Source organism: Glycine max, chromosome 8, assembly GCF_000004515.6.
Source record: "Glycine max cultivar Williams 82 chromosome 8, Glycine_max_v4.0, whole genome shotgun sequence".
In the NCBI taxonomy this organism is placed as follows: domain Eukaryota; kingdom Viridiplantae; phylum Streptophyta; class Magnoliopsida; order Fabales; family Fabaceae; genus Glycine; species Glycine max.
This window is the reverse complement of record NC_038244.2, coordinates 44077898-44103595: the sequence shown is the minus strand read 5'-3', so window position 1 is coordinate 44103595 and position 25698 is coordinate 44077898. Positions and strand designations below refer to the sequence as shown.

Genomic DNA, 25698 nt, shown 5'->3' with positions numbered 1-25698 from the left:
ATAAAATAAAATAAAAAATATAATTTGAATGTGCTAGTTATTTCCATTTAAAAGTGGTCAATTTATGCCCCTAATTATACCATTAGCTCTGTTTATGCCTCTTGTATGATAGTTTTTGTTTTCTTCATACGGTTGTGTAGGATCTGTGTCATTTAAGTAGGTTTTAGCTTTAAGAGAGCTTTTGATTACTTTGAAGGAGATTGCTTATTCAATTCCATTAGCAGCCTTCTATTTTTATTGTTGCCCATGGAAGTAATAGTGGTAATCTAGTATGATTGATTTGATCAAATGATTTATTTTCTGTCAGATATGTTTACTGGTATATATTCTCCAAGATTGGGGTTTTCTCTGTCCTTATATTATTATTCTGTTTCCCTTTCCGATGTTCCCGAGATTGAACGTTTCCTTTGCAAGTTGACTGAGTTATACTTGTTTTGGTTTTCACCCCATCTTTTTTTATTTTTGTGAAACCTATTCTAGTCTTATAATGTAAGGGTTTAAACTTGAAGAACAAAGTATGTTCTGTTTAGATACATACCAACTTTGTATCTTGAACGACTTGGATACAGAAGAAAGGGGATAGAGAAAATAATGTAACCCCTCAACACAATTCCGTACGTTAAAGCTAGGTAGGTATACATTTCATGCATCAGTTATCAGCCTATTTTCAATTAGTTGTGATGCCTTCTTTGTGTTTAATTAAGTTCCGCTGAGTTTGTATATATAAGAACCGATAGACTTGGTATGCAAAGTGAAAAAATAAAATTAAAGGATCTTATAATTTTAAATCAATGGTAGATGCAATGTTAATTTTTTTCATTTTCTACATTTGTTCAATGTAAAGGAATAAATTCCTATACGACTGGGTGTGGAGTCAGGTTTGTTATGATCAAAATGACTTTATTCTTACGTCCGGATAATGTATAAAATTATTGTTGAACAAGATACACATAGAAAAAGGGCAAAGGAACAAGAAGCAACCAATCTTTAGTTTCCCATGCTTGTGCCAAGAAGAGTAAAGCATTATATACATTTAGATGATAAAAAAGATGTAGCAAGTCTCATCCGTGTTTCTTTCTAGTCTCCCAAAATATTCTCATACCATTCATGTGGCGAACAATATTTCCTTGTGTTTATGTATGCAATGCTCAATCTTAGCAAAGATCTTTCCACCATATTTGTTTACCGCGCAGCATAAATAAAAGTAACATTAAATCTCATGACACAACCGTCACAATTATTCATGGTTTACCAATGTTGACAGAAAACCAAAACATTATATGAATAAAAAAGAAAGATTGCTATTGTTTTCCTATTAATGAACAAACAAACATCAATGCATGAATCATAGCATGAATTCCTTTTTATCATAGAGCTAAAAGAGTTAAACTGATGTACATGACCAATAAGTAAAAAAGGGAAACTTGACACCATTTGGGTACAAAATAGCAGAAGAGGTACAATACTAGGCAACACTATTTTCTATGATACAACAGTTAATCAGTAACAGATGGTTGGCCTTTGAACCTAGAAGTGTGTCATACTATACATATCGCAATCAACAATAATAATATCATCATCAGAATACAAACCAACTCTCTCAGAATTATTATACTAGTTCACTCTAATTTTTTTTTTATCAATAAGAATCGAATAGAGATGAAGAGGTGATGCATCATTCTTTACCAATCAAATTAGACCTTGTTGAAACTAGTTCAGTCTAATCACCACTATATCACATTTTTCTTTTTAACTTACTACTAATAATAATAGGCTCATTTATCTGGGCCTACCGGCATTGGATCCAGGCCCAGGATAAGCAGGCCCACCCTTTATAGCCCCGCCAGCCACTTGATGGAAGCCGGCAGAACCGTACACGTGTCCCTGATGCATCATGATTCCACCAGGAACAGCAGCAGCAGCAGCATAATTAGCACTCTCGTAGGCACTGTTGGTAGCATTCGTAAGAGGAGGCGCGTCCTTGTCACGCGCCGCCACGGTCTTCTCTCCTTCCATTTCTCGGAAGCGCTGGAGGTAGCCTTTGAGAGGCTCCACGTAGTCCTCGAAGCCCAGAGTGGTCATCGCCCAGAGCAGGTCGTCGCCGTTGATCGTCTTGCGCTTCTCGCGCTGGCACTTGTCGGAGGCCTCGCCGGTGATGAAGCTGATGAACTCTGACACGCACTCCTGCACCGTCTCCTTCGCGTCCTTCGAGATCTTCGCGTTCGCCGGCAGCGCCTTCTTCATGATGCGGCTCACGTTCGCGATCGGGAGAAACCGGTCCTGCTCCCGCGGCGACATCTCGCTCCCCTTGCCGCCGTTGTGCGCGCCGCCGGAGTCGTTGTCGGAGTCCGCCATCGACTAACGGAAAAATCGAAGACGCGCTGAGAAAGATGAAACGAATCACTAAGTCAGTGCAGGGAAAATATCGGACGAGTTCGCGAAATCGATTTGAATCGCTTTGACTAGTTCGACGTGAAATTGAAGTACTGTTCGCTGTTCGGAATTTGAAAATCGATTGAGAATTCGAACCACGAATCCCTTTGTCTCTGTTCCACGTGAAATTGAAGTGCTGTGCTGTTTCGCGGAAGAAACTTGTTCAGAATCTGAAATTCAGTGTTCGGTGCGGTTTTCTTCGGAATTTAAAATTCGTTCGGGAATGAACGAGGAATTGAGAATCCGAGTCACGAACCGGCTTGACTTGGTGGTTCTGCGTGGAATTGAAGCGCTCTTCGTAGAAGAAGCTCCTTGGAAACTGAGATTCAGTGTTCGGTGAATTTTTCTTCGGAGTTTCAAATTCGATTTGGAATATGAATGAGAAGTTGAAAATTCGAGTCACGAACTCGGCGCGAATCGGTTTGAGTCGGTGGTTCTGCGTCAAATGGAAGCGCTTCTGAAACGAAATCCTCGAGACCTGAAAATTGAAATCACAGAATCGTGCAATTTTGTGTGGGACTCGGAAAGGGTGTATTGGGAGGGTCGGATACGGTGGCCAGCGACCGGTGACGGCGGCTCCGGCGGGAAGGGGAAAGGTGAAACGGAACGGAGGGGTTTGTTTGGGAGGTAATGAGCAGGATCCGTTGGATCAGAAGGGTTAATAACGCTTTATCTTGAGGACACGTGGCGATTTGTGGACCGTTGTTAGTCGATAAGTGTGAGTGTCCACGGACGAATTGGAGCCCTTGGATTTGGTGAGTGCTCCATGATCTGGACCGTTGCTTTGGTATCTGGCACGTGCTCGCCTCTGACCTGGACACTCTTATCTTATTCAAATTTCAAAATCTTTTCTTTATATATATAGTTTAATATAGATATAAAGAAGGATAACATTAAATGTGTATGCAAGACAAATAAATTAACATAAGTGCATTTAATATAAAATAATAATTTAAATTTATGTTCATACTTTTTAAGAAATTTCCAAAGAAACATTTTATTATTTACGTTTAATGAAAACAAATATGCCTGGAATTTTAATTAAATTTTGAATTTTTGTTCAAATTTATTATTTATTATTCATAATTATAATAAATGTAGAAAAAATATTAAATATTTAATTTATATTGAAATAAATATATAATTAAAATGCATAATTGAAGTTTGAATTATTTTATTTAAAATTTTAAAAATAAGAGTAGTTAACATACTGTTAAAAAAGATAGACTATTCCCTAAAAAAAGAGAGACTAAATTGCTTTTTAATTTTCTTTTAATTATATATTTATTTAGTTTATTTTAATCTCTATTATTAAAAAGTTTAATTTTTGTCCGTTAATTTTTAAAATCAATGTTTTATTACTTTAATTAAATCAAATGAATTATCAGTAAAAATTTAATGAAAAATGCAATGTAATATGAAATGGTTTTGGTGAAATTTATCTTTTAAAATATTTTTTCCCTTTTCACTCATAAACCTTGATTGGTTAAAAAAATCCTTTGCAATACTTCTGATGATACGTCTACCACAACATTGCTGATTTTTTTTTTTTTTATTGAACTTGAAAATTTTAAATAAAAAACTAACATACATAAAACCAATAAGAATATATTAAGCGAGAGTAAATTTGTTGGGAAGAAAAAGCTAATACTCACATGTGACATAAACCCCACTTGCATGAATTCTTTTCAATATAATATCGAAAAGATTTTAATTTATTCTATAAAGTTTTTGTCTTTGATGACTAAATAATATTTCATCATAGTTATGATATTTATTTCCGGGTTGGTGGCTGTGATTTTTCTAAGTGACTACTAGAATTTGAATGTCTTTGCAAATAGTGTTTGCTTAGAATCACGGTTGAGTGATTCCTGTTAGGTTTAAACTTGTACATTTTACATTCCATATAAAGTAATGATACATAGTTCTTTTTTTATAATTTTAAGCATTTTAAAAATATTTTCCTTCTTAATTTATGTTTTAAATTAAACTTAATCAAATTTAAAATGCGCATTGCAAGTCACCAAAGCAAAGCTTTTGTAATTTATCTTGTCACAGTTCTTCATAACTATATATTCATTTGCTGAATATGTAATATTAAAATTAAAATAGCTTAACATATGTGATCATTTGATTATCGTTGTTTTATGAATTTATTTGAAATATATTGATAATATAAATTTTTTATTCAATTATAAAGTCATATAATTAAAAATTATTGATTTTTCTAATAATTACTTTAAAAATTATATTCAGAATGATTTTATAGAATCATATTATTATTATTATTTACTTTTGCATGTTCATACTTCATACTTTCAAATTCTCTCTATATTTCCAATCATCTCTTCATAACAAAAGCGAAGCTTATGATCTGTTTATTGTAGGGCGGAGTCTATGGAGATATATAATTAGCTGATAACTGATAATACACTGATCATCAATTTTCCTTTTAGAACAAAATTTATCCCTAGTACACATATCAATCTCGATTCAATAATAAATTAATAACTAGATAGTTATAAATCAATTGATAATAACAATAGCACACTAAAACAAAATGCATGGGAAGTTTGCTGTGGAATTGGCTTGTTCTTTTTTTTTAGTCATTAGTCCATTACTAATCATAAGATTCACATTGCAGCTACAGGTGGAGTTGTTTTGCTTGTCATTAATTAGGTGGTGTGGAAGAAGATTTGGGCACAAACCAGTTAAAATTAACATCAATTTTTGAGATATGAGATTGGGTGCATGTTAACATTTGTTATTCAAGAATGAGAATATTGGAGGTACATGAAGATTTGATGGTGAGACTGATGCCCTAGAGGTAGAGGGAGAGTAGGACCATTTCACTATTTTTGACTGTTCATAACAGGAACGTGTGCTTTACTTCTAAACAAAAAACAACTTGTATATTATTTGACAAAAGGAAATTGTTTTTTTTTTTGCAATAAATTTGTAATATTTGTTTTATGAAAAAGAGAAAAAAAAATAAGAAGAAAAGAAAGAAAAATATGTAATAACTAAGATAATTAATGTAATAAAAAAATATGAAAAATAGTGTTGTAAAAACTATTATAAAATGGTATTTACTTAAATAATATAACTCATTGATAAAAATAAAAAAAAAAACATGGCCGAACTTTTTGAAAAAGAGCTCAACTTTTTTTTTAGCTTTTGTTTTTAGTTTTCATTTATTATTTTTTGGGTGGACGCGGAGGCTCCACTCTAAGAAAACTATCAACTTGAGTAAGATTAATTAATATCTAATAAGTAATTAGGAATAGAATCATAATTTACTTCTCACAATTCTTGTATCTATTCTTATTGTGTCGGTATTGCGTGATTCTATGTCAAACGAATTCATTTGTATGCCCTTTCCTTGTTTTCGTGTAAGAACTAAGAACGTATACATAAGAACCTTTTTAAGATCAAATACATGCATGGCTTTTAATTTTGTTTTTCCAATTGGCCGAAAAACTTATACCATAAGAAGGTGCAAAATAAATAATAGTAATGTAGTCCCTAATAACATTACATGAGTTTTGGTGTTTTAATTCATTGATTGATTGAAATAAACTTTGAGATGGTTTAACACTCTTTTTTGCACAAATTGTTACCGACCTCGTACAATAAACTGAATCAACCATTGGTGAACAGCTTGAATAAACAATGAAGAAGAAAATATCATCACAAATAATTAATTAATAATTGTGGCTTTCAAGTGTTTAAATTGGAGGCTCTAGTTATAGTCAGTGGTCACATGCATTGTAACTTTGCACGTAAGCAACTTGAATGGTGCCAACAGTACCCCTATAAACATTATTAGGGTTGCTAAGTGGGTCACCGACTATGGACCATTGTTTTAATTTTCTAATGTCGATGATGTGATGTGGGAATGACTTTTCGTTTTCTCTTGATCTCTCTCTTTGGTTTTCTTTAACCAACTTTTTCGTAATATCAAACATGACTCTCATAACGTACTTCAGCAAAGAAAATAAAGGATGTTTCATAACTATATAGGATCTATTTTAAATATAAATAATCGACTAAATTACAAATATCTCCCAACGTTTTTTTTTAATTACACACGATCTTTCTATTTTTTTCAACATGTACAACAACTTCTCTTATAGGAAGTATACAATATAATATTTTATTTTTCAAATAATTAAAGGATTAGTATAATGTATAAAAAGTGTCAATGTAATGCTTTTAAAATAATTAAAAGAGCATTATTGTAGCGGTAAAAAAAGACACATTGATAAAAATTTGACGAAATTTCAGAAAATGTTAGTGTAGTTTTTATTCTTTTTTTTTTTTTTTTACTTCAAACTCACTTTAAGTCAAAATTATTTTTTTATAAATATTCACTATTCACTCAAGTATACCCGTAATCATATGTTGAATTGTGAAATATTTTTTTATGATTAAAAACGTTTGGTTACAAAATTTTCGGAAAATAAGATTCATTTTGGTGGGTTAGTTAAGTGCAAAGGTTATAACTAAGACGTTATGAATACAAAAGTTAAATATTTGTGGACAAATAGGTTACTTAAACTGAATTTACTCACTACTATTGAATAGGAGAATTTATTAGGTGATTTTGATGCATCACATATTTATCATCTTAACCAATCTCTATGTGATACATTTAAAAAATTTAAGTTGTTCTTTTTGACAGAATAATTTTTTTATAGTTATTATAGAGAATTAATAACACTTTTTTTAGAAGAAGAATTAATAACACTTAATATCATAAGAAGATTAATCAAAATACAATAGTTCAAAAGCAGCTAATAATTTATCCCTGTGGCATGCAAAAAAAATATAAGTCATTCATTGCACGTAAATATCTTTTTGTTACTCTAAAATCTCAAAAACTGAAAATTCACTCATTCTCCTATCAAATTAGATCCTCTTCAGCATCCACAGCAAAATATAAGAACGAAAGTCGAAATACAGAAACAATGAAGAGAGGAAGCCAAAGAATAATAGAGATAAAAATAACATTGGAGATAAAGGAGCCGAAAAGGGACTCAAAGAGGAGTGTTACAGAGGATCCAAGTCCTTCTCATATACTATCAATGAGATCCACGCATAAAATTCTCTAACACTCATCGCAGGTAAACATGTATTTTATTGGTAGGAATCAAAGATAAGTATTAGAGAATTATAACAACTCACACATGTTAAATTAACTAAGCTAGAGTTTATTAGTTGTGTGTACACATCTTTTGTCCATCTATTTTTCTTTTCTTATAGTATTTCTTGCCTCTCTTTATATACCACCTAAAGACAAACGGTTTACTATTTACATCCCTTTTTCTTATTCATGGAATTGTCAAGTTTGTAATTTTTAGTATTTATTTAAAATTTTGGTTTATTTTATCTAAGCAGAAATATGTATATTAACTTTTAAAATGTCATCCATAGACGAAAATCAATTCTTTTAAATTAACTTATTTTAAAATCAATTTCGGTAAAATCTAAACCAAGCAATCCTGAAGAAACCAACTAGAAAAGTTAACCGAACTAATATTGTGTGTCATCCTCTGCTAGCAAATGGCCAACTTGTGTTTTTAACTAGGGTGTGTTTGGTTGAAAACAGGAAAGACACTGAAAACAGAAAGAGTTTCTTTGATAAAAAATATAATTTTTATTTTAACTTTTATTCCGGTGCATACATGTTAGTAAATGATTTGTCGGGCAAAAGTATGAATGATATTTTATTTTCAACCATGTCAACTTTAATGAACCAAATGGGTGTAAAATACTTCTCCCTCTAAATGTCCCCACCTGGTCAACTAGACACCTTAAATCTTTATGAAAATCATTATATAAATTGCACTTATCACTATAATTAGATTTTCCTGGTGTTCCACTAGTCTTAGTGGAGAAGGCTTCTAACCAGGAACCTTTTTGACTTCTTCCACTTACATTTGAGGCCCTCCAACAATTTACGTTAGACCTGACCAAATACATTATTCCTTGAGTGTGTTCTTCAATCTTCACTACCACCAGTCACATTTCATTCAGCAAACAACCCTTTTAAAACCAAAATGGCATAGGCATGCATGTTAAAAAGAATTAAACCCAACTTACAAAATATAGGGATGATACTGAAATTGAAGTAACCTACCAAATTCATTCCTAAGAAATTTGACTATAGACACAATAATCCTTTAAGCATATGAAAGTCCTACTCTAGTCGTTAAAACTTACAAATGTGAATCATATTGGTCCCTACTTTAAGATTGAAATGACCGAGATATGTAAATTTTGAAAACTAGTGTGAAAATTTTAAATTATTGGACTAATTTATCCTACCTTACAATGCTCAAGGACAAATTCGGGGTTCACTCTTGTGAAATTGTAACCATATAACTTGGAATGATTAGAGGTATTTGTAAGACACGTGAGAAATGGGATCATCACTCCTGCACTGCATGTATTTCATTGCAACTACTGCTAATGAAGCCGTCATCTTGTCACACCAAATGACAACTATGAAAAATAATATAGCAAAAAAAAAAATTAAGATCAGAAAGATAAAGACTTGACCAACCAACAACGGTGCTAGTTATCAAAAACTCAACATGCACAGAAAGGAGATAACTACAAAGGTCAAATATTTATTTAACTAGACAGATTGTTGAAACAGCTGTAGATGTGGTCAGCACTATTCACGAACAGTATAAAACCCTACAGATTTTGTTGAGGTGTATGTAAACAAAAAGCTGCACACTGGCAGCCCACCAAAAGCTTAAATTGACAAAATACAAGTTTCTTCAGATTGGATGGATGCTAAGAATAAGTTACAGCCACTTCCACCCAACAAAGTGTACAGATGAAGCATGCATAACAAGGGTTATAGTATGCATTGCTAAGCAGTCAGGTCTACTCCTCAATCAGGCTTTAACCTCCTGGCCTGTAGATGGGGCTTCATCTTTCTCAGCATCCTCTTCTCCGTCCTCCTCGTCATCTGCTTCATCAGCTAGTTTTGTCAGTTCTTCCTGAATCATCAGCTTTATAGATGCCTTTTTAGGAGTGAGATCCATATCAAATTGCTTAGCTGAAAAATGAGGAGCAACTTTGTTAGGCACCTAATTTAAAGTTATGGTCTTATATTTTTCATTTTTATTTGTAAATAGTATTAAGACTATACACAGCAAACTATACATCCTCAATGTCGTGTTTGATTTAGAGGATGGAAATAAAAGAAAAATATTTGAATTAAAAGTAGAGTGTAAAAGGTGCAGGAGGACCCACATCAAACCAACATTATTTCTCCCCTATTTCTCTCCCCCTCCCCTTATATAGTATTAAGATTATACAAAGCAAACTATACATCCTTAATGTCGTGTTTGATTTAGAGGATGGAAATAGAAGAAAAATATTTGAATTAAAAGTAGTGTAAAAGGTGCAGGAGGACCCACATAAAACCAACATTATTTCTCCCCTATTTCTCTCCCCCTCCCCTCAAATAAACACAGCCTAAAATTAAATATCCTTGATCATTCATGGGAAAGAGCTCTTGTGAATTATGTCATCCAGATTTTGAGGATAATACAATTCACTTGATAATTCAATATCCAGAAACAGATGCATACAAAAGAACTTGTTCTCAAAGGCACAAAAGTAGCACTTACTGAGAAAAGGTATAAATTATAAATTTGAGCAAAAAAAAAAAGTAATAAGGATCCATACCAAGTTGCTTCAGAATGTCAGTAAATGTTGCCTGCAAAACAGAAAAAAAAATGTTTTAATTTTAGAAAAGACAGAATATAAAGTAGAGACACTAAATACAACATTAACATTGTCTGGTTCGTGGCCATAAACACCATCTTTTTATAGCAATAAGATGGCCTGCAACAATGACAAAGTAGTCCACTTCAGCAACAGCATCATAAATGCAATATTCAATATTAGATCTAAGAATTCTACAAATTCCACTTGCAATATGAAGGAATTGTATAGATGCCAACAATATTACAAGGTTTGATATGTAGCAAATCTGCTGCCACATTCCAGCCTTCCAGGCATGTACTGCACATGTTTAATAATCCATCTCTCTGACTTGACAGATTATGTCAATGACTAAAGCATCGATTACTGGGTCATGCCGTATCCAATTATCCATACATAAGTTGGTTGAAAGGTAAATAAGTATCTTAATTGTTCTAGTAGCATTGACAGAGAAAAGGCCAATTTACCTTAACCTAGGGTTATTTGTCAAGCTTTCAAGGAGGATTTTGACAGTATCTCAGTTAAGATACAATATGAAGTAGAACAATAAGCCTATAAATAGTTTTGCAATGCTTCATCTATGTATTACAAACAGCAACAAAGCCTTTACCCCCTAACTGGGCTCAGCTACCTAAATCAAACAATTGCATAATGTTTTGTCATAAATCATGTTTATAATTATTGACCTTTAAACCCTTAATCGTTTCACTGATAGTTTGATCTCCCTCTGCCCCTAGCAATTGGGCAACCCTCAATCTGATTTACTCTCTTTGTTGGAGCTTTTACAAGTCTTCTCACCACATGCCCAAACCACCTAATACAAGTTTCTACTTTCAACCTTTTCTCTAATGCAATCATTCCTAATCCTATCACATCTAATTTGTCCACACATTCAATGCAATATTCTCATCTCTACTACATTGAGTTCCACTATCTTTAGCTATGTAAACATAAAATTCAACTAGTCACTGAATTATGTAAATTTTATTTCAAGTTTTCAACATCTTACCGTATTGAAGTCAACTTCTTTAAGAATTTTACATATCGCATCACGTAACTGATTATCACTAGGGCTTGACTTCTCTTTCTTCTTGCCTTTTCCTTTAGTGACTTTTTCTGCTTGATACAACAGAGATATTTTATAATGTACATGGGATGAAGATAATTACACAAAAATCATTATAAGTTTTTCAATTAAAAAACATTTGCATTTAAACTGATGGAAATGGAAAAATAAATGTGCAGACTACCAATGCCTTAATATTTAGTTTCAGCTAAAAAATACTTTTTACTAGAACACAACAGTTATTCAAATCAGAACATTTTCAAATGAAATAATGGCAATAGCAAAGGAGAACTCAAGATATCTACCAGTTTTCTCTTTGGATGTAGACTTTGTTGGTGTTGACCTCTTCTGCTTTCCTCCTTTCTCATTTTTCTTCCTTGAAAAGACCTTTGGATTTGGACTTTCATCACTATCATCATCAATCTTCTGCTTTCCTCCTTTCTCATTTTTCTTCTTCCTTGAAAATACCTTTGGATTTGGACTTTCATCACTATCATCATCAGTCTTCTGCTTTCCTCCTTTCTCATTTTTCTTCTTCCTTGAAAAGACCTTTGGATTTGGACTTTCATCACTGTCATCATCAGACTTTGAGAGGTTGAATGATGCTTTCTTAGGTGTTCTTTTATGTGGTGATCGAGTTTTAGTTGCAACTGTAATTTTCTCAATTTTACTTTTCTTAGCAGATTCTTTCTTAGTGGATGATGTTTTAGAAGGTTTTTTCTTTTCTTTTGTATCTTCAGATTCACTCCCAGAATCACTTTTGTCTTCACTTTCAGATTTCTCTGGTGTTTCATCCTCAGATTTGTTAGGAACACCATTTTCATTTTCCTCCTCATTTTCTTCATCTCTCTCTTCTTCCTCTGACTCATCTTCTGCGTCACTTGTACTCTTTCTCCGCACTACTGAAGAATCTTCATTTTTCTTCTGACTCTGAAAAATACATGCCAAAAAAGTTAAGCAAAAGAAAACCAAATAACAAAGGAGAAGATCCCAGTAAAAACGAACTAAAACTGCACAGATCACTTATGTTGATACTATATTCTGAATAATATGGGATTAGATTGACATGAAAAAGCAATATAACACACAGCACTGATACTAAATTATACCAACAAGCAATTAAGCACTAGTATAGTAGTACTATACCACAAGCCCATCCCAATACAACAATATTGTGGGGGGGAGGGGGGGGGGGGGGGGGGTATAATAGAAACATAAAATTGAAACTAAGAACAGTTTTGTCAAACCACAACTATTTAAATTTTCTAAAAGCTTAATTCATTTTACCTTATTTACTTTTCCTATGAGTGCTTAGGGAGAAGTTTATCCAAACGGGCTAAATAGATTTGTTAGAACATAAAAGATAAAAATAGAAAAACTATTTTCCTCAATAGAGGGGAAGTTGGTAGTCTTTTTCTTTTTGTTAAAATCACATTTCAAATTCCTGCAGTTAAAGGAGTGAGCTATTACCTTCACAGAACGTCTTGAAGTTGTTGCAGATCTTGATGAACCCCGTTTTACAACACGCTTGCGCTTTGTTCCCTTACTGGGCTGATAATAGTTAAAAATAAATAATATGAATATTGTGACCAAAACATAGTTATCTAGGTAAAAAGAAATTACCACAACATACGGAAAAAAAATTGAAACACAAAAGAATAAAGAAAACCTTGTCTTTTTCCGCAAGTAACACAGTTGTGGTTGCATGAGGGGCAACTAAAAAATCTATAAGCTTAGCAATAATATCTTCCTGCATAAGTAGAAATCTATAAGCAATAATAGGGCTGTGTTAAATGGTATTAGTCAAAACACATCAATAATGCTTGACCAACACACCTTCCTTGATGTTGCCTTGTTAATTGTTATGTCAAGCACATCACAGAATTCCAGTAACTTCTCTTTATTACACTTGTCAAGTTTTTCTTTTACTTTAATCCTTTGCTTTTCCTGCAGTAACAATATTTGGACGTTAGAAACTTCAGCAGATGAAGGACTTCAATCAGAAAAGCAAGAAATCAGTAAAAGAACTTACTATCAACAAAACCCTATGATTGTAACTCTTAATATACAAAGGTAATAATTACCTCATTGTCACGCCACACGAAACCAGAAAACCTTGATATATTACTCTTGATCTCAACTGCCTGAGAAAGAGTAAAAAGAGGATTCACATGAAAGCATAATAACATTAGTGTGACATTTTAACACCAGGTAAGTTTTGAGTGTTTAACATTTTAACAATCTTGGCAGCCACTACCCCATATCATGAACTATAGAGGTGGCATAATACAAAAATTCAAAAACTAAAATAAAAGTCAATGGAGGTGGCATAACAGCTGTATCAAAAAACACAGATAGTAAATGAAGTAAGACATACCTTTCCTCTCCTTCCAAAGAGAATTGTATGGAGCAATTTGAACGTATCTTCAGTCTTCCTTCTAGATAACTTAAATGCCACTAAAGCAGAAAATGCAACAAGAGTCATAAAGTTTTAGCTGTTCTAAAGAAGAAGAAACATGCATCCACACTTCACAACATAATGAATGTATATAAGAACAAAAATTAATAAATCCCCCATATATCAGGTCAACTTTATTTAAATATTCATAACAGGAACCTTTTCTGTTACTGCTAAATTATGGTCAATTAAATAGTTCACTATGTTCTCCCATTATCTCGAGTGCTAAAGATTCCATAGACCCAATAGTTAAATGACATTAAATAAGATAAACTATAATTAGCTGATAATTCATTTGCCATTAAGAGTGAAAGGAAGGAGATTGGATATTCCCAAAGTTTGTGTCATTATTATTGACATTTAAGGTACAATAGGAGGGAAAAAGGAATATACATACACAAACATTTTTCCCTTTTAATAGGAAAAGAAGGCAAGCAAAAAGTTGACAATTTTATTAATGGATTAAAGTTCACAAGAAATTCAAATCAGTATACACTAATGGATTTTGACAATAGCATTATCAATGTAACAGCTAATGTTGTAAGTAAGGAACATCAACTCATGACAATCTGCAGGGTGAGGGGCTCAATATTTTGGGGGGAAATATGTAGTTAAGCATATCTCCTTGGTTCACATAATCATTGAATTGAAGTGTCACAATAACCCTATAATTTCAAAATCTTCAATCAGCCATCTCTACAAATCACATTCTTGACCATAAATGGATAAGTATAGAAACAATATATCTGGCACATTTCTTGCCTGATATTTATGTTAAATGTTAAATTCAATTCATACAATTTTATCAAGATTTTGTCATAAACCCAAGAAGAATGTGGAATACTTATGCAAGAACATTATGCATTATATTAACTTCTGTTGCTTGAGTATATACAGAAGGGAATTAAAACACCATTATCGAACAAGAATTCAAAAAAGGAAAGCACCATACCATTTGGTATATTTTTTAAAGGTGTACCACGACCCTACAATTTGAAAGAGAAGCTGTAAGCAAATTAAGTTAAAATAAATGCATATTTAAGGGTAAATATTTCAAATGTGAAACTGAAAACAAATACCTTTTCAATGAGAAATTCTTTGGTTGCATCTTTATCAATTGATGCTACCAACCTCTCCACTGACTTCCTTTCCCGCACAGGGCGTTCAATAGTAGGAGTCCTTGGCTCTGTTTTCTTTGGTTCCGTTCTTTTTTCTTTCACTTTCTCCCCATCGATCTTCCCTATCCCACGTTTTTTTGATCCTTTCTTACCCTTACTATCTTCTGCCTTCTCTTCTTCTTTTGACTTATCAATATTATCCTTATCCTCATCTTCATCCTCCTCCATCGCCACGTCTTTTTTCTCCTTTTCATCGCTCTCCTCCTCCTGAATGCCACCCTCTACTTCCATAGCATCTACTTCTGGTTTCTCCGCTTGCACTTTTTCATTTTCTTGTTTACCTTCAATTGTTTCCTTAACCTTGGTGTCTTCATCCATTTTATCAGTCTCAGATATATGATCATCTTTCTTATCCTCTTCTATTTCTTTCAACTCATCACCTTTTTTATCTTCTACTACTTCTTTCACACCATCAATTTCCTTATCCTCCTTGACTTCTTTCACATCATCAACTTCCTTATCCTCTATGACTTCTTTCACACCATCAACTTCCTTATCCTCTTCTACTTCTTCCACCCTATCTTGTTTCTTATCCTCATTTACTGCTTCCACCCCATCTTTTTTATCCTCCTTTACTTCTTCAACCCCATATTCTTTCGTATCCTCTTTTGCTTCTTCCACTCCATCTTCTTTGTTATCCTTTTTTACTTCTTCCACCCCTTCTTCTATCTTATCCTCTTTAGCTTCTTTCACCCCATCTTCTTTCTTATCCTCTTTTGCTTCTTTCACAACAACAATTTTCTTGTCCTCTTCTACCTTTTCCACACCATCAGCTTTCTTATCTTCAATTTCTTTTACAATATTCTCTTTGATTCCATTGTTCTCCAAGACTTTTCCTCCATCAGTTTCCAAGTCCTTTTTCTCAGTAGTTTCATCCAAAGTTTTCTCCTGCAAGCTCTTTCCATTTGAATCAGTCTTGGAAACTTCATTCGCTGGTTCTTCCTCACCCATACTGATATTAATTACAGTAATTATACAAACTTATTATTTCGTAAACACGCAGTGCCCTACACTGTTAAATAGCACAACTGAAGCCTACCTGGAAAATTAAAAAAACACATCATTTAGTATAGGCATGACAAACACTCAAACAGCAAAGTGCAAATAAAGAGGGGAAAATAAACGATAAAAACTAGCTACAATGGAAGGGCATTCTGAGAAGGCAAATATTTTAAAATTGAACCCAAGGTTATTGATAGGATGCTATAGCAGCACAGCAGCAGTTGGACTCTACAAAGCAGCCGTCAAGGGGAGTTCTCATGGTCATGGTCGTGGATGAGTTGCAGGCTGCATGCTATAGCACAATGCAATGTTTTAAATCCTGGATAGCAGTGAATAACGGCTGGCTTAAAAAATGCTCTAGTGGCATAGCCACAATTTTTAAATTTTTTACATAGTTTACATAATGTATAGTATATATAAATTCTCATAAATGGTAAAAATTACTCAAAATTAATGACATTCATGTTAAAAATAAAAAGTCATGCGTCTTAAACAAATCATACAAGTAAATATCAACAAAAGTCAAATACAAGTTTCCTAGATAGGATTCATCATCATCTTCCAAATCCAAGTTTTCTTTATCATTTTCACCACTATTACAGCTGTAGATTTTATTTTTGGATATTGAAATCCCAAAAATAGCCCCACAAAAGCCCTAATGTCTCCATCAGAGGTTTTTTGAATAAACACATAGCGCTGCTATGTCTGCTATTCAACCTGCTATATGGTCCACTATGGCCTCCCCTATGGCAGGTAGGGGGTGCTCCACATTGATAAGGTACTATAGCACGCTATTTAAAACCCTGGCACCATGGTGATGATGGGTTTCAAAAAAGCCCATTTTGCCCCTGCTCCAGCATCTTTTGACACTTTTTGAGTGCTAAAAATGAGACTTTACCCTTGGTTAACAGCGTCAATAGATTCACAAAAAACGTGATACAAATACAATACGTGTGATTCAACGTGATTCTCATATTCAGCAATATAGATGGGTACGGGAATTGTTTTGGGTGCTGAGTCCCACCTTGAATCACCTGAATCAAATGACTTGGATCACAACAATTTTCTGTATCGCAAGATTCTGTTCAAGTGAAGAAATCCATATCAGTGAGAGAGAAAGTGATAAAACTGAAAGCTAAGAAACTGTTACTGTATTATGAAATTGGTTAGTTACAACAGAATACACAACAGTGTATTTATAGAGAATTCTAACTACATAACAGTTAGTCTAACTAACTAACTATTATGCTGATTCTGGAATGACTCCGCTGCTAACTAACTAACTGTCTGTATAACTGATTAACTGTTATGCTGAGTCAATAATGACTCAGCTGCTAACTAACTAACTGTCTATATCTGTTATTCACCCCTCAAACACAGAGTGCTCTGAAACGCAGTGAAATAAAGCACTCTGAGTTTGGACCTCAAATCCAGAAAAGATTGCTTGGCAAGAGGCTTTGTCAACACATCAGCTAGTTGAGCATAGGCAGGCACATGACACACCAGCAGGAATTTATCCAAAACTTTTTCTCTCACATAAAATATGTCTAGTTCCATGTGTTTTGTCCTTGAATGAAGAACAGGATTATGACTCAAGGCAACAGTGCTGAGATTATCACAGTAGACAGCTGGAGTAGTGATTTTAATAGAGTTCTCTTAGTAAGGATTGAACATAGAAGTTCTGATGCAGTAACAGTCAGGCTTCGATATTCAGCTACTATCGTTGATCGAGCAACAGAAGTTTGCTTCTTTGACCACCAAGAAACAGGATTAGGACCAAAGAAAATACAGCCCCCTGAAATTGATCTTCTGTCAACCATATCCATTCGCCAATCAGAATCACAAAAAGCTTCTAAAGTATAGGTTCTCCTTGAGGAGCAGATTTTAAAGACAACCCATAGTCTATAGTAAACTTCAGATACCTTAAAATACGCATGGCAGCCTTCCAATGTTCCTCCATGGGTTCTGACATAAACTGACAGACCTTGTTTACACTGTAACTTAGTTCTGACCTAGTTACAGTGATGTACTAAAGTGCCCCAAAAATTGACCGATAGAGAATAGCATCAGCAACAGGGACTAAAACAATCTTGGTTGTGCCATGTTTAGTTAACTTAAGATCAGAGGGCAGAGCAGTGAGGATAGGTTTGGCATCCAACCATCTTAGCTTTTCAAGTAGATCACGAATGTATTTAGCTTGAGATAACAACAAAGAACCATTACTCAAATGTTTTACTTCAATACCCAGAAAATAATCCAAATTACCTAGTTGTTTAAGGGCAAAGACAGCATGTAGTTTGGTAATTAATTTTTGAATAAGAACAGAAGATGACCCTGTGATGGTAATATCATCAACATATATCAACAGATAAAGGCAGTCAAAAACAGTTTTGAACACTAGAAGGGATGGATCACACTTGCTTTGAACAAAGCCAAAAATCAGAAGTGTTTTGCTTAACCTTTCATACCAGGCCCTAGGTGCCTGTTTTAAGCCATAGATAGCTTTCTTGAGTTTGCAGACCATACTTTTATCAGAACCAGCAAACCCAGGTGGCTGTGTCATGTAGACCTCTTCTTCCAAATACTCATTAAGAAAAAGCATTGTTCACATCAATTTGCAGGATAGACCAGTGATGAGTAAGAGCTATAGTCAGCTTGATTCTGATTGTGACAGGTTTCACAACAGGTGAAAAAGTTTCTGAATAATCCTGACCGGGAATTTGATTAAACCCCTTGGCCACCAACCAAGCTTTATACTTCAAGATAGAGCCACCAGGATTCTGTTTTACCCTGAAAGCCCACTTGCAGCCAATGGCTTTTCTGCCTGAGGGTAAGGGGACCAGAGACCAAGTGTTATTGGCCATAAGAGTACTGTACTCTTGCTGCATAGCTTCCTTCCACTCAAGAGATGAGAGAGCATGTTTAACAGAAGTAGATTCAGCAGTAGTTAGAAGTAAAGTAGGATGTAACCGAGGGCAGACAATACCTAACTTTGATCTAGTTTGCATGGGATGTGTATTTGGAGGTTGAGAAGGAGGATGAGAGGATAAAGCAGTAGAGTGAGAAGACTCATCATTCACTGGAGTAGAGGATGCAGCTTGTTCAGTGGGAACAAGCTAAGGAGAATTCAACTCAACAGATTGAGACAATGAACCAAGTGACTCTATAGACTCTATAGAATGAGAAGGAGGATTAGGATGAGCAGTAGGTATAGGAAGGACACCAAGAGGAAGTAATTGAGAAGGAACACTAGAAGGGGGGGATGAAACATGAGCCTTAGCAACAGAAAAAGGGAAGCTGGATTCATTGAAAATAACATCACGAGACAGAAAAATCTTGCCCTTTGAATCAAGACATTTATATCTTTTATGATGAGGTGAATACCCCAAAAAAGTACAAGGACTGGACCTGAAATCAAGTTTATGGTTATTAAAGGACCTTAGATGAGGAAAGCACATACACCCAAACACTTTTAGAAAAGAATAATCAGGATATTTGTTAAAAATCATCTCATAAGGGATAGTATTTTTGTGATAGGCAGAAGGAAGTCTATTAATGAGATAAACTGCTATATGAAACGCATGATCCCAATAAGAAAGAGGCATGGAAGCCTGTGACAAAAGAGTTAAACCCATTTCAACAATGTACCTGTGTTTTCTTTCCACTACACCATTTTGATGGTGAGTATGAGGATAGATAAACCTATGATGAATACCTAATTGATTAAAATATTGAGTAAAAGATCTAAACTCACCCCCCCACCCCCCAATCAGTTTGAACACTTTTAATTTTCTGGTTTAACTGTAACTCAGCAAGACTCCTAAACTGTTAGAACACAGAAAGAGTTTCAGATTTATGTTTTAAAAAATAAATCCAAGTGTAACGGCTATAAGCATCAACAAATGAGACATAATAATTGAAACCCATAGAAGAAAGCATAGGTGCAGGTCCCCATAGATCACAGAATATTAACTCAAGAGGAGCACAATAGACAAAATCAGAAGGATGAGAAGGAAGTCTGTGAGATTTGCCAATACAACAGGCAGTATACAATTCTTCTGTCATTTTATTGGAACAAGGTATATTACAGGTCCTAAGAACATGAGTTACAACAGCAGAACTAGGATGACCTAGTCTGTTATGCCAAAGGGAAACTAAACTATAATTACTAGTATTGAGTGCACTAGTACTGACATTATTACAATGAGAAGACAAATCTGAAAGGGAAGACATATGAACATTGGCAGCAGCCTTTCCAACAGTGAACTTGAAAGAAGAGTTCAGAAGATTTGAGAAGACATAGAGGCCATCTTGACTAAGAGCACCTCTAAGAAGGATGGAACCATCAACCTGAGATTTGACAACACAATGAGATGAGTGAAACTCAAAAAAGACATTATCTTTGGCAAACTAACTCACACTAACTAAGTTCTTAGTTATGTGAGGGACATGCAAAAGATTATTTAGAGTTAATTTAACATTAGAGGCAAAAGGAGAATTAAAAACTGTTGAACCAGTAATAGGCAAACCTTGACCATTGCCAAGGAAAACTTGCTCATTGCCCGAGGTTGGAACTTCATTCATCAAGTTCTGAGGAGATGCAGTGACATGATGAGTTGCTCCATAGTTAATGTACCAATTCTGTGATTGCTGAGTAGGATTAGCATTGGCTAAGTACGCCTGAGGAGCTTGTGCATTTTGCTGTGACTGAGACTTATTGTTCAGAGCCTGACAATTAGACCTCTGATAAGAGTAGTTTCTGTGCTGATTCAACGACTGATTCTGATTATACTGCTGAGCTACATAATTTGGATTAAACCTGTGATAGCAATCAGCTGCATCGTGGTCAAACTTGTAGCAGACTTGACACTGTATTTTATACCTATCAGTATTTCCATAATTCCTGTGGTCACCATTTCCAAAAACCTTGTTCTCGTTATTTCCATAGTTTTTGTTATCATTGTTACCATAATTCCTGTCTCCTCTATACCCATAGCCAGACCTGCCACCTCTTCCTCTGGAATTAGAGGATCTGCCTCCATCATTGTGTTGAGTAAATTGCACTTGAGATGCTGAATCTTAATCAGTATCCTCTACCTTTGCTGTTTGAGCTCGAGTTAAATTCAGTGCAGGAGCAATAGCATTTTCTCTTTACTTTTCAAGCCTCTGTTCTTGAGCCAAAGGAAGAGATTGGATCTCCTCAATCATATTCACTCTATCTTTTCCTCCACCATATTCACTTGGCAAACCTTCAAGAATAACATCTATCTGTTCCTGAACAGAAACAGGCTGTCCAATGGCTAGTAAAGAATCAACAATTGTCTTTATACGAGTGAGAAATTCACCTATGGAGCATTCCCCTTTTCTGGTATTCCTAAGTTCCGTGCGAAGATATCTAGATTTTGCTTTTGTTTTAGCATGAAAGTGATTATGTATGTATCTTTTCCCATACTTGATGTGCATGAACACAGCCAACAACTTTTAACAGAATTGCCTCAAAATAAGGACAACTGAAGCCAAACAAGCAGTGACTGGTCTTGATATTCCCAGGTTGCATAAGCTGGATTTTCTTTATCCATGTCTGCATCTTCTTGTGTAATATACATTGGAGGAATAAGAGGACTGACAACAAAACGCTGAAGATGATGAACCTTTAGAACAGGTTCAATTTGCTGCTTCCAAAGCAAAAAATTATCATCCGTAAGTTTAGCCATAACATGATACGCAAAATTATTGACAACACCAGAGGAGGAGTTGACTAGACCCCCGGTCATCGGAACAGCATTGATCGGCAATGACAACATAGCAAATGTAGGATGCAAAATCGAACAGAAAAAAGAAAAACAATACTGTGAACCTAATATGGAGATTACGAGAAACTTCAACACTTCAACGCTAAGATCATGATCTGAGAAAAACGCGATTAAGGAACACAAACACAAGTCACGCACAATCAAAGATGGAGATCAAAGGAGTGTGACGAACACGCAAAAAAAAATCACGGTCAACGAAGAAACAGAATCGCAAACCAAAAACCGCATCCAAACAGGATTAAAACTCGACCGAAGAAGACACAGTAATCGGAACGCCAAACAGAACGAAAAATTGTGGATCCGCTCGAATCACACGAGCAAAAATAACGAACTGAATAGAATATGTCGGCAGAAGCAAAAAAAAAAATAGGATCAAACTGTCATTGAAGGCTTTAGGAAGCTCTAGATACCATGAAGAAATCCATATCAGTGAGAGAAAAAGAGATAAAACTGAAAGCTAAGAAACTGTTATTGTATTATGAAATTAGTTAGTTACAACTGAATACACATCCTTGATAATAGAGAATTCTAACTGCATAACAGTTAGTCTAACTAACTACCTGTCTGTATAACTGACTAACTGTTATGCTGAGTCAACAATGACTCAGCTGCTAACTAACTAACTGTCTATATCTATTATCAAGGATGCTAACTAACTAACTGTCTATATTCATGTCTGCATCTTCTTGTATAAGATACTTTGGAGGAATAAGAAGACTGACAACAACACGCTGAAGATGATGAACCTTTAGAACTGGTTCAATTTGCTGCTTCCAAAGCAAAAAATTATCATCCGTAAGTTTAGCCGTAACATAATACGCAAAATTATTGACAACACCAAAGGAGGAGTTGACTAGACCCCCAGTCACCGGAACAGCATTGATCGGCAATGACGGCATAGCAAACGCAGGATGCGAAATTTAACAGAAACAAGAAAAACACAACTGTGAACCTAATATGGAGATTACAAGAAGCAAAACTTCAACACTTCAACGCTGAGATCGTGATCTGAGAAAAACGCAATTAAGGAACACAAACACAAGTCACGCACAATCAAAGATGGAGATCAAAGGAGTGTGACGAACACGCAAAAGGAAATCGTGATCAACGAAGAAACAGAATCGCAAACCAAAAACCGCATCCGAACAGGATTAAAACTCGATCGAAGAAGACATAGTAATTGGAACGCCAAACAGAATGAAAAATCGTGGATTCGCTTGAATCACATGAACAAAAATAACAAACTGAATAGAATATGTCGGTGGAAGCAAAAAACAAATTAGGATCAAACTGCCATTGAAGGCTTTAGGAAGCTCTGGATACCATGAAGAAATTCATATCAGTGAGAGAGAAAGAGATAAAACTGAAAGCTAAGAAACTGTTATTGTATTATGAAATTGGTTAGTTACAATTGAATACACACCCTTGATAATAGAGAATTCTAACTACATAACAGTTAGTCTAACTAACTACCTGTCTGTATAACTGACTAACTGTTATACTTAGTCAACAATGACTCAGCTGCTAACTAACTAACTGTCTATATCTATTATCAAGGATGGGCAAAACATGTAATTGGGTAGGGTCATACATGACCCGGTTCTGAAAAAACTGTGCCAAACGGGAGCAAAACAGCCAATCCAAACCCTCCAATGTGACCCACATAAAATATTTTAGAAAGAAACCCTATTTTTCTTTTATGCTTTCTCTGTCAATCCAAACCCAATGTGAGCCACACACTATTGTGCTACAGTGCTACATGCGCTTCAAATATTCTATGTTGCCTATTATGATATTGCTGGTTGCAATCACTATTTAAGGTCTTGCTGGTCAGTGATATCCTGCCTCTATTTTGGTATTTGTATACTTGTTGTCTCTCCTCTTTGTTGCTTTCATGTTAAAATGCTCAGATTTACGCCTTTTTAGCTATTGATCATTAATTGCTGGATATACTGTTTTTAACTATTGATAATTAATCTTTTAATTCACAATTCAAGAAATAGGCCTTCCGATTCATGATTTGAATCACAATTTGACAACCTAATGGTTAGACCAAAAAGAAAAAAAAACCCTACCCCAAAAAGAACAAAAAATCAGCCACAATTATGTTCTAGAAGGAGCCAAACACAAGCCTTCTTCTCTCTAACTCTTCTCCAGAGACCACCTCTTCTCTGGTGGTTTTACCGCTACTGAAATTGAGCAGCCTTCTTTTTCTCTTCTCCAGCTGTTTTCAGTCTGCTCTATTACTGTTTTCTACACTCATTTGTTACTTGTATATTTGTCTTTTGACCTATATTTTGACTTTTCAATGATAACTAAGAATATGTCACGAATTTTGAGTAAACTTGAATATTAAATGCATATCATGCATATAGTATAGATTACATATCTGTATTAAAAAAATTAAAATAGCAGCCATCACACAATAGTGCTTTCAGGGTTGGTTGCCACACGCTGTTATCCCAACATTGATAATAACTATGAATATATCTATCCCATGTCAATTAATTGCAACGAAAGCATAAAAAACAAAAATTAGACCCCCTGGTAAAACCAAAAAAGGAATGCAGTTGATGACAAACAAAAAGCCAACATGATAATACCCAACACTATCCAGCATGGGAGGGCGAATAACAAATTAACATAAAAAAAACACCAATCCTTGATTATTAATTTTGCACCATTTCCAGAGAAAATCACATCACCCCATCAAAAGGGTAACCCTATTCATGCAATTTCAAAAACAAAATTCTCCCCAGAGCACAGCAGAGCCATGGTGAGAATTGAAAAAGCTTGAAAAAATCAATTTTTCTTCTTCTTAAATACACCCAAAGAGAACCTTTGATCTCAACCATAGCCCAAACAATCAAATCAAAGTAAAGTCTTGAGTAATTCATGTTTTCCATTCAAAGCCCTAAAAATCCCTCACCCCAAATTCCCCCACCCCATGCAACAATTGAAACCGGAGAACATAAAGATGCAAACTTCTAAACCTAAAACGACGCGTGAGAAGGGAAATTGGAAGGGAAGAAGCTTACAGATTCAGAGGTTGCAAGAGAAAACATCAAGAGCTTCTTCACTCACACTTCACACGTCTTTCTCTCTCTGGCACTGTCAGTAACTATGTTAGTGTGTGAGTGGGGTTATTTCGGAGAATTTAAAGTTCGGACTTCAAATGTGGATTTTAAATGCAGTTAAATTGTCATGTAAGACTCCGAAATTCGGGTGCAATGGCTCTGATGGGGTACGTACAAGATCAACGGTTGTGGTTTGAAATTCCTTTGTGTCATGCATTTCCTGTTGTATTTCTTAGATTATATGTAAGATTACATATCTGAAATTATTAATTATAACTGGGTCGATTTTATTTTTTTTTCTGTGAGTAATGAATAATTGAATGTGCCAATGTAAGAGTACTGTTCCTCTTTATGAAATTATGATGCACAGGTAACAAAGTGGTATAGCCCAGCTCGTTGAGGGAACTGTGTTAATATCGTAAATCAAAAAGATATGATGCAAAAGGTTAGAATTAGTGATCTACCAAAAAGAAAATTTTATGTAGTTTATAAATGTAGAATGAAATGAAAATATATTTGAATATTTGACTATAGTTTGAAAATTGGTTATTTACATATTTTTTAAAGGAAATTTTTTTTAATTTATATTAAATAGTTTCTTTTCTTGAAAATTATAACTTTAATTTTTTTAATTTTATTTTTAACTTTATTATGAATTCAAATATGTAAATGAATTTATATTATAATTTTAATAATTTTATATTGTAAAAATAATATTTGATAATAAAACTAGAGGGTTGGAGAAAGAATGAGAGAAAGATTTAAGGTTATATTTAAGAGAAAAAAGGTTATGCTAAAAAGTTTTACACAGTTATTTACAAATAAATGATAAGTTTATTAATTTTTAAAATAAATATTTTAAAATAATTGGAATGGTGATTTGTGATTGGATGACAGTGTAAAACTATTTTATATTATCAGG

At 34.3% G+C, this 25698-nt stretch overlaps 2 protein-coding genes across 12 annotated transcripts; both read right to left on the bottom strand.

Annotated features, from left to right (window-relative positions):
* Positions 1 to 1348: 1348 nt before the first annotated feature.
* Positions 1349 to 3452, bottom strand: LOC100813169 (nuclear transcription factor Y subunit B-3). The gene is made up of 2 exons (XM_006586075.4): positions 2530 to 3452; positions 1349 to 2381 (listed from the first exon to the last, which is right to left on the bottom strand). Exon 2 carries the CDS (start codon positions 2353 to 2355, stop codon positions 1780 to 1782), a length of 576 nt encoding a protein of 191 aa, XP_006586138.1. The 5' UTR covers positions 2356 to 2381; positions 2530 to 3452; the 3' UTR covers positions 1349 to 1779.
* Positions 3453 to 8976: 5524 nt separating this feature from the next.
* LOC100812080 (DEK domain-containing protein) lies at positions 8977 to 24885 on the bottom strand. Of its 11 annotated transcripts, XM_041017639.1 has the most exons (14): positions 24738 to 24826; positions 16911 to 16967; positions 16068 to 16205; positions 14786 to 15923; positions 14659 to 14692; positions 13626 to 13705; positions 13333 to 13392; positions 13085 to 13195; positions 12918 to 12998; positions 12719 to 12799; positions 11554 to 12178; positions 11192 to 11301; positions 10144 to 10174; positions 9049 to 9508 (listed from the first exon to the last, which is right to left on the bottom strand). In XM_041017639.1, exons 4-14 carry the CDS (start codon positions 15833 to 15835, stop codon positions 9345 to 9347), a joined length of 2427 nt encoding a protein of 808 aa, XP_040873573.1. In that variant the 5' UTR covers positions 15836 to 15923; positions 16068 to 16205; positions 16911 to 16967; positions 24738 to 24826; the 3' UTR covers positions 9049 to 9344. The 11 variants fall into 11 exon arrangements, 9 of the variants coding, with proteins under 9 accessions (NP_001358679.1, NP_001358680.1, XP_040873573.1 ...); XM_006586069.4 differs by lacking the exon at positions 16911 to 16967 and having other exon boundaries at positions 24738 to 24864; XM_041017640.1 differs by lacking the exon at positions 16911 to 16967 and having other exon boundaries at positions 11192 to 11298; positions 24738 to 24864.
* Positions 24886 to 25698: the final 813 nt, after the last annotated feature.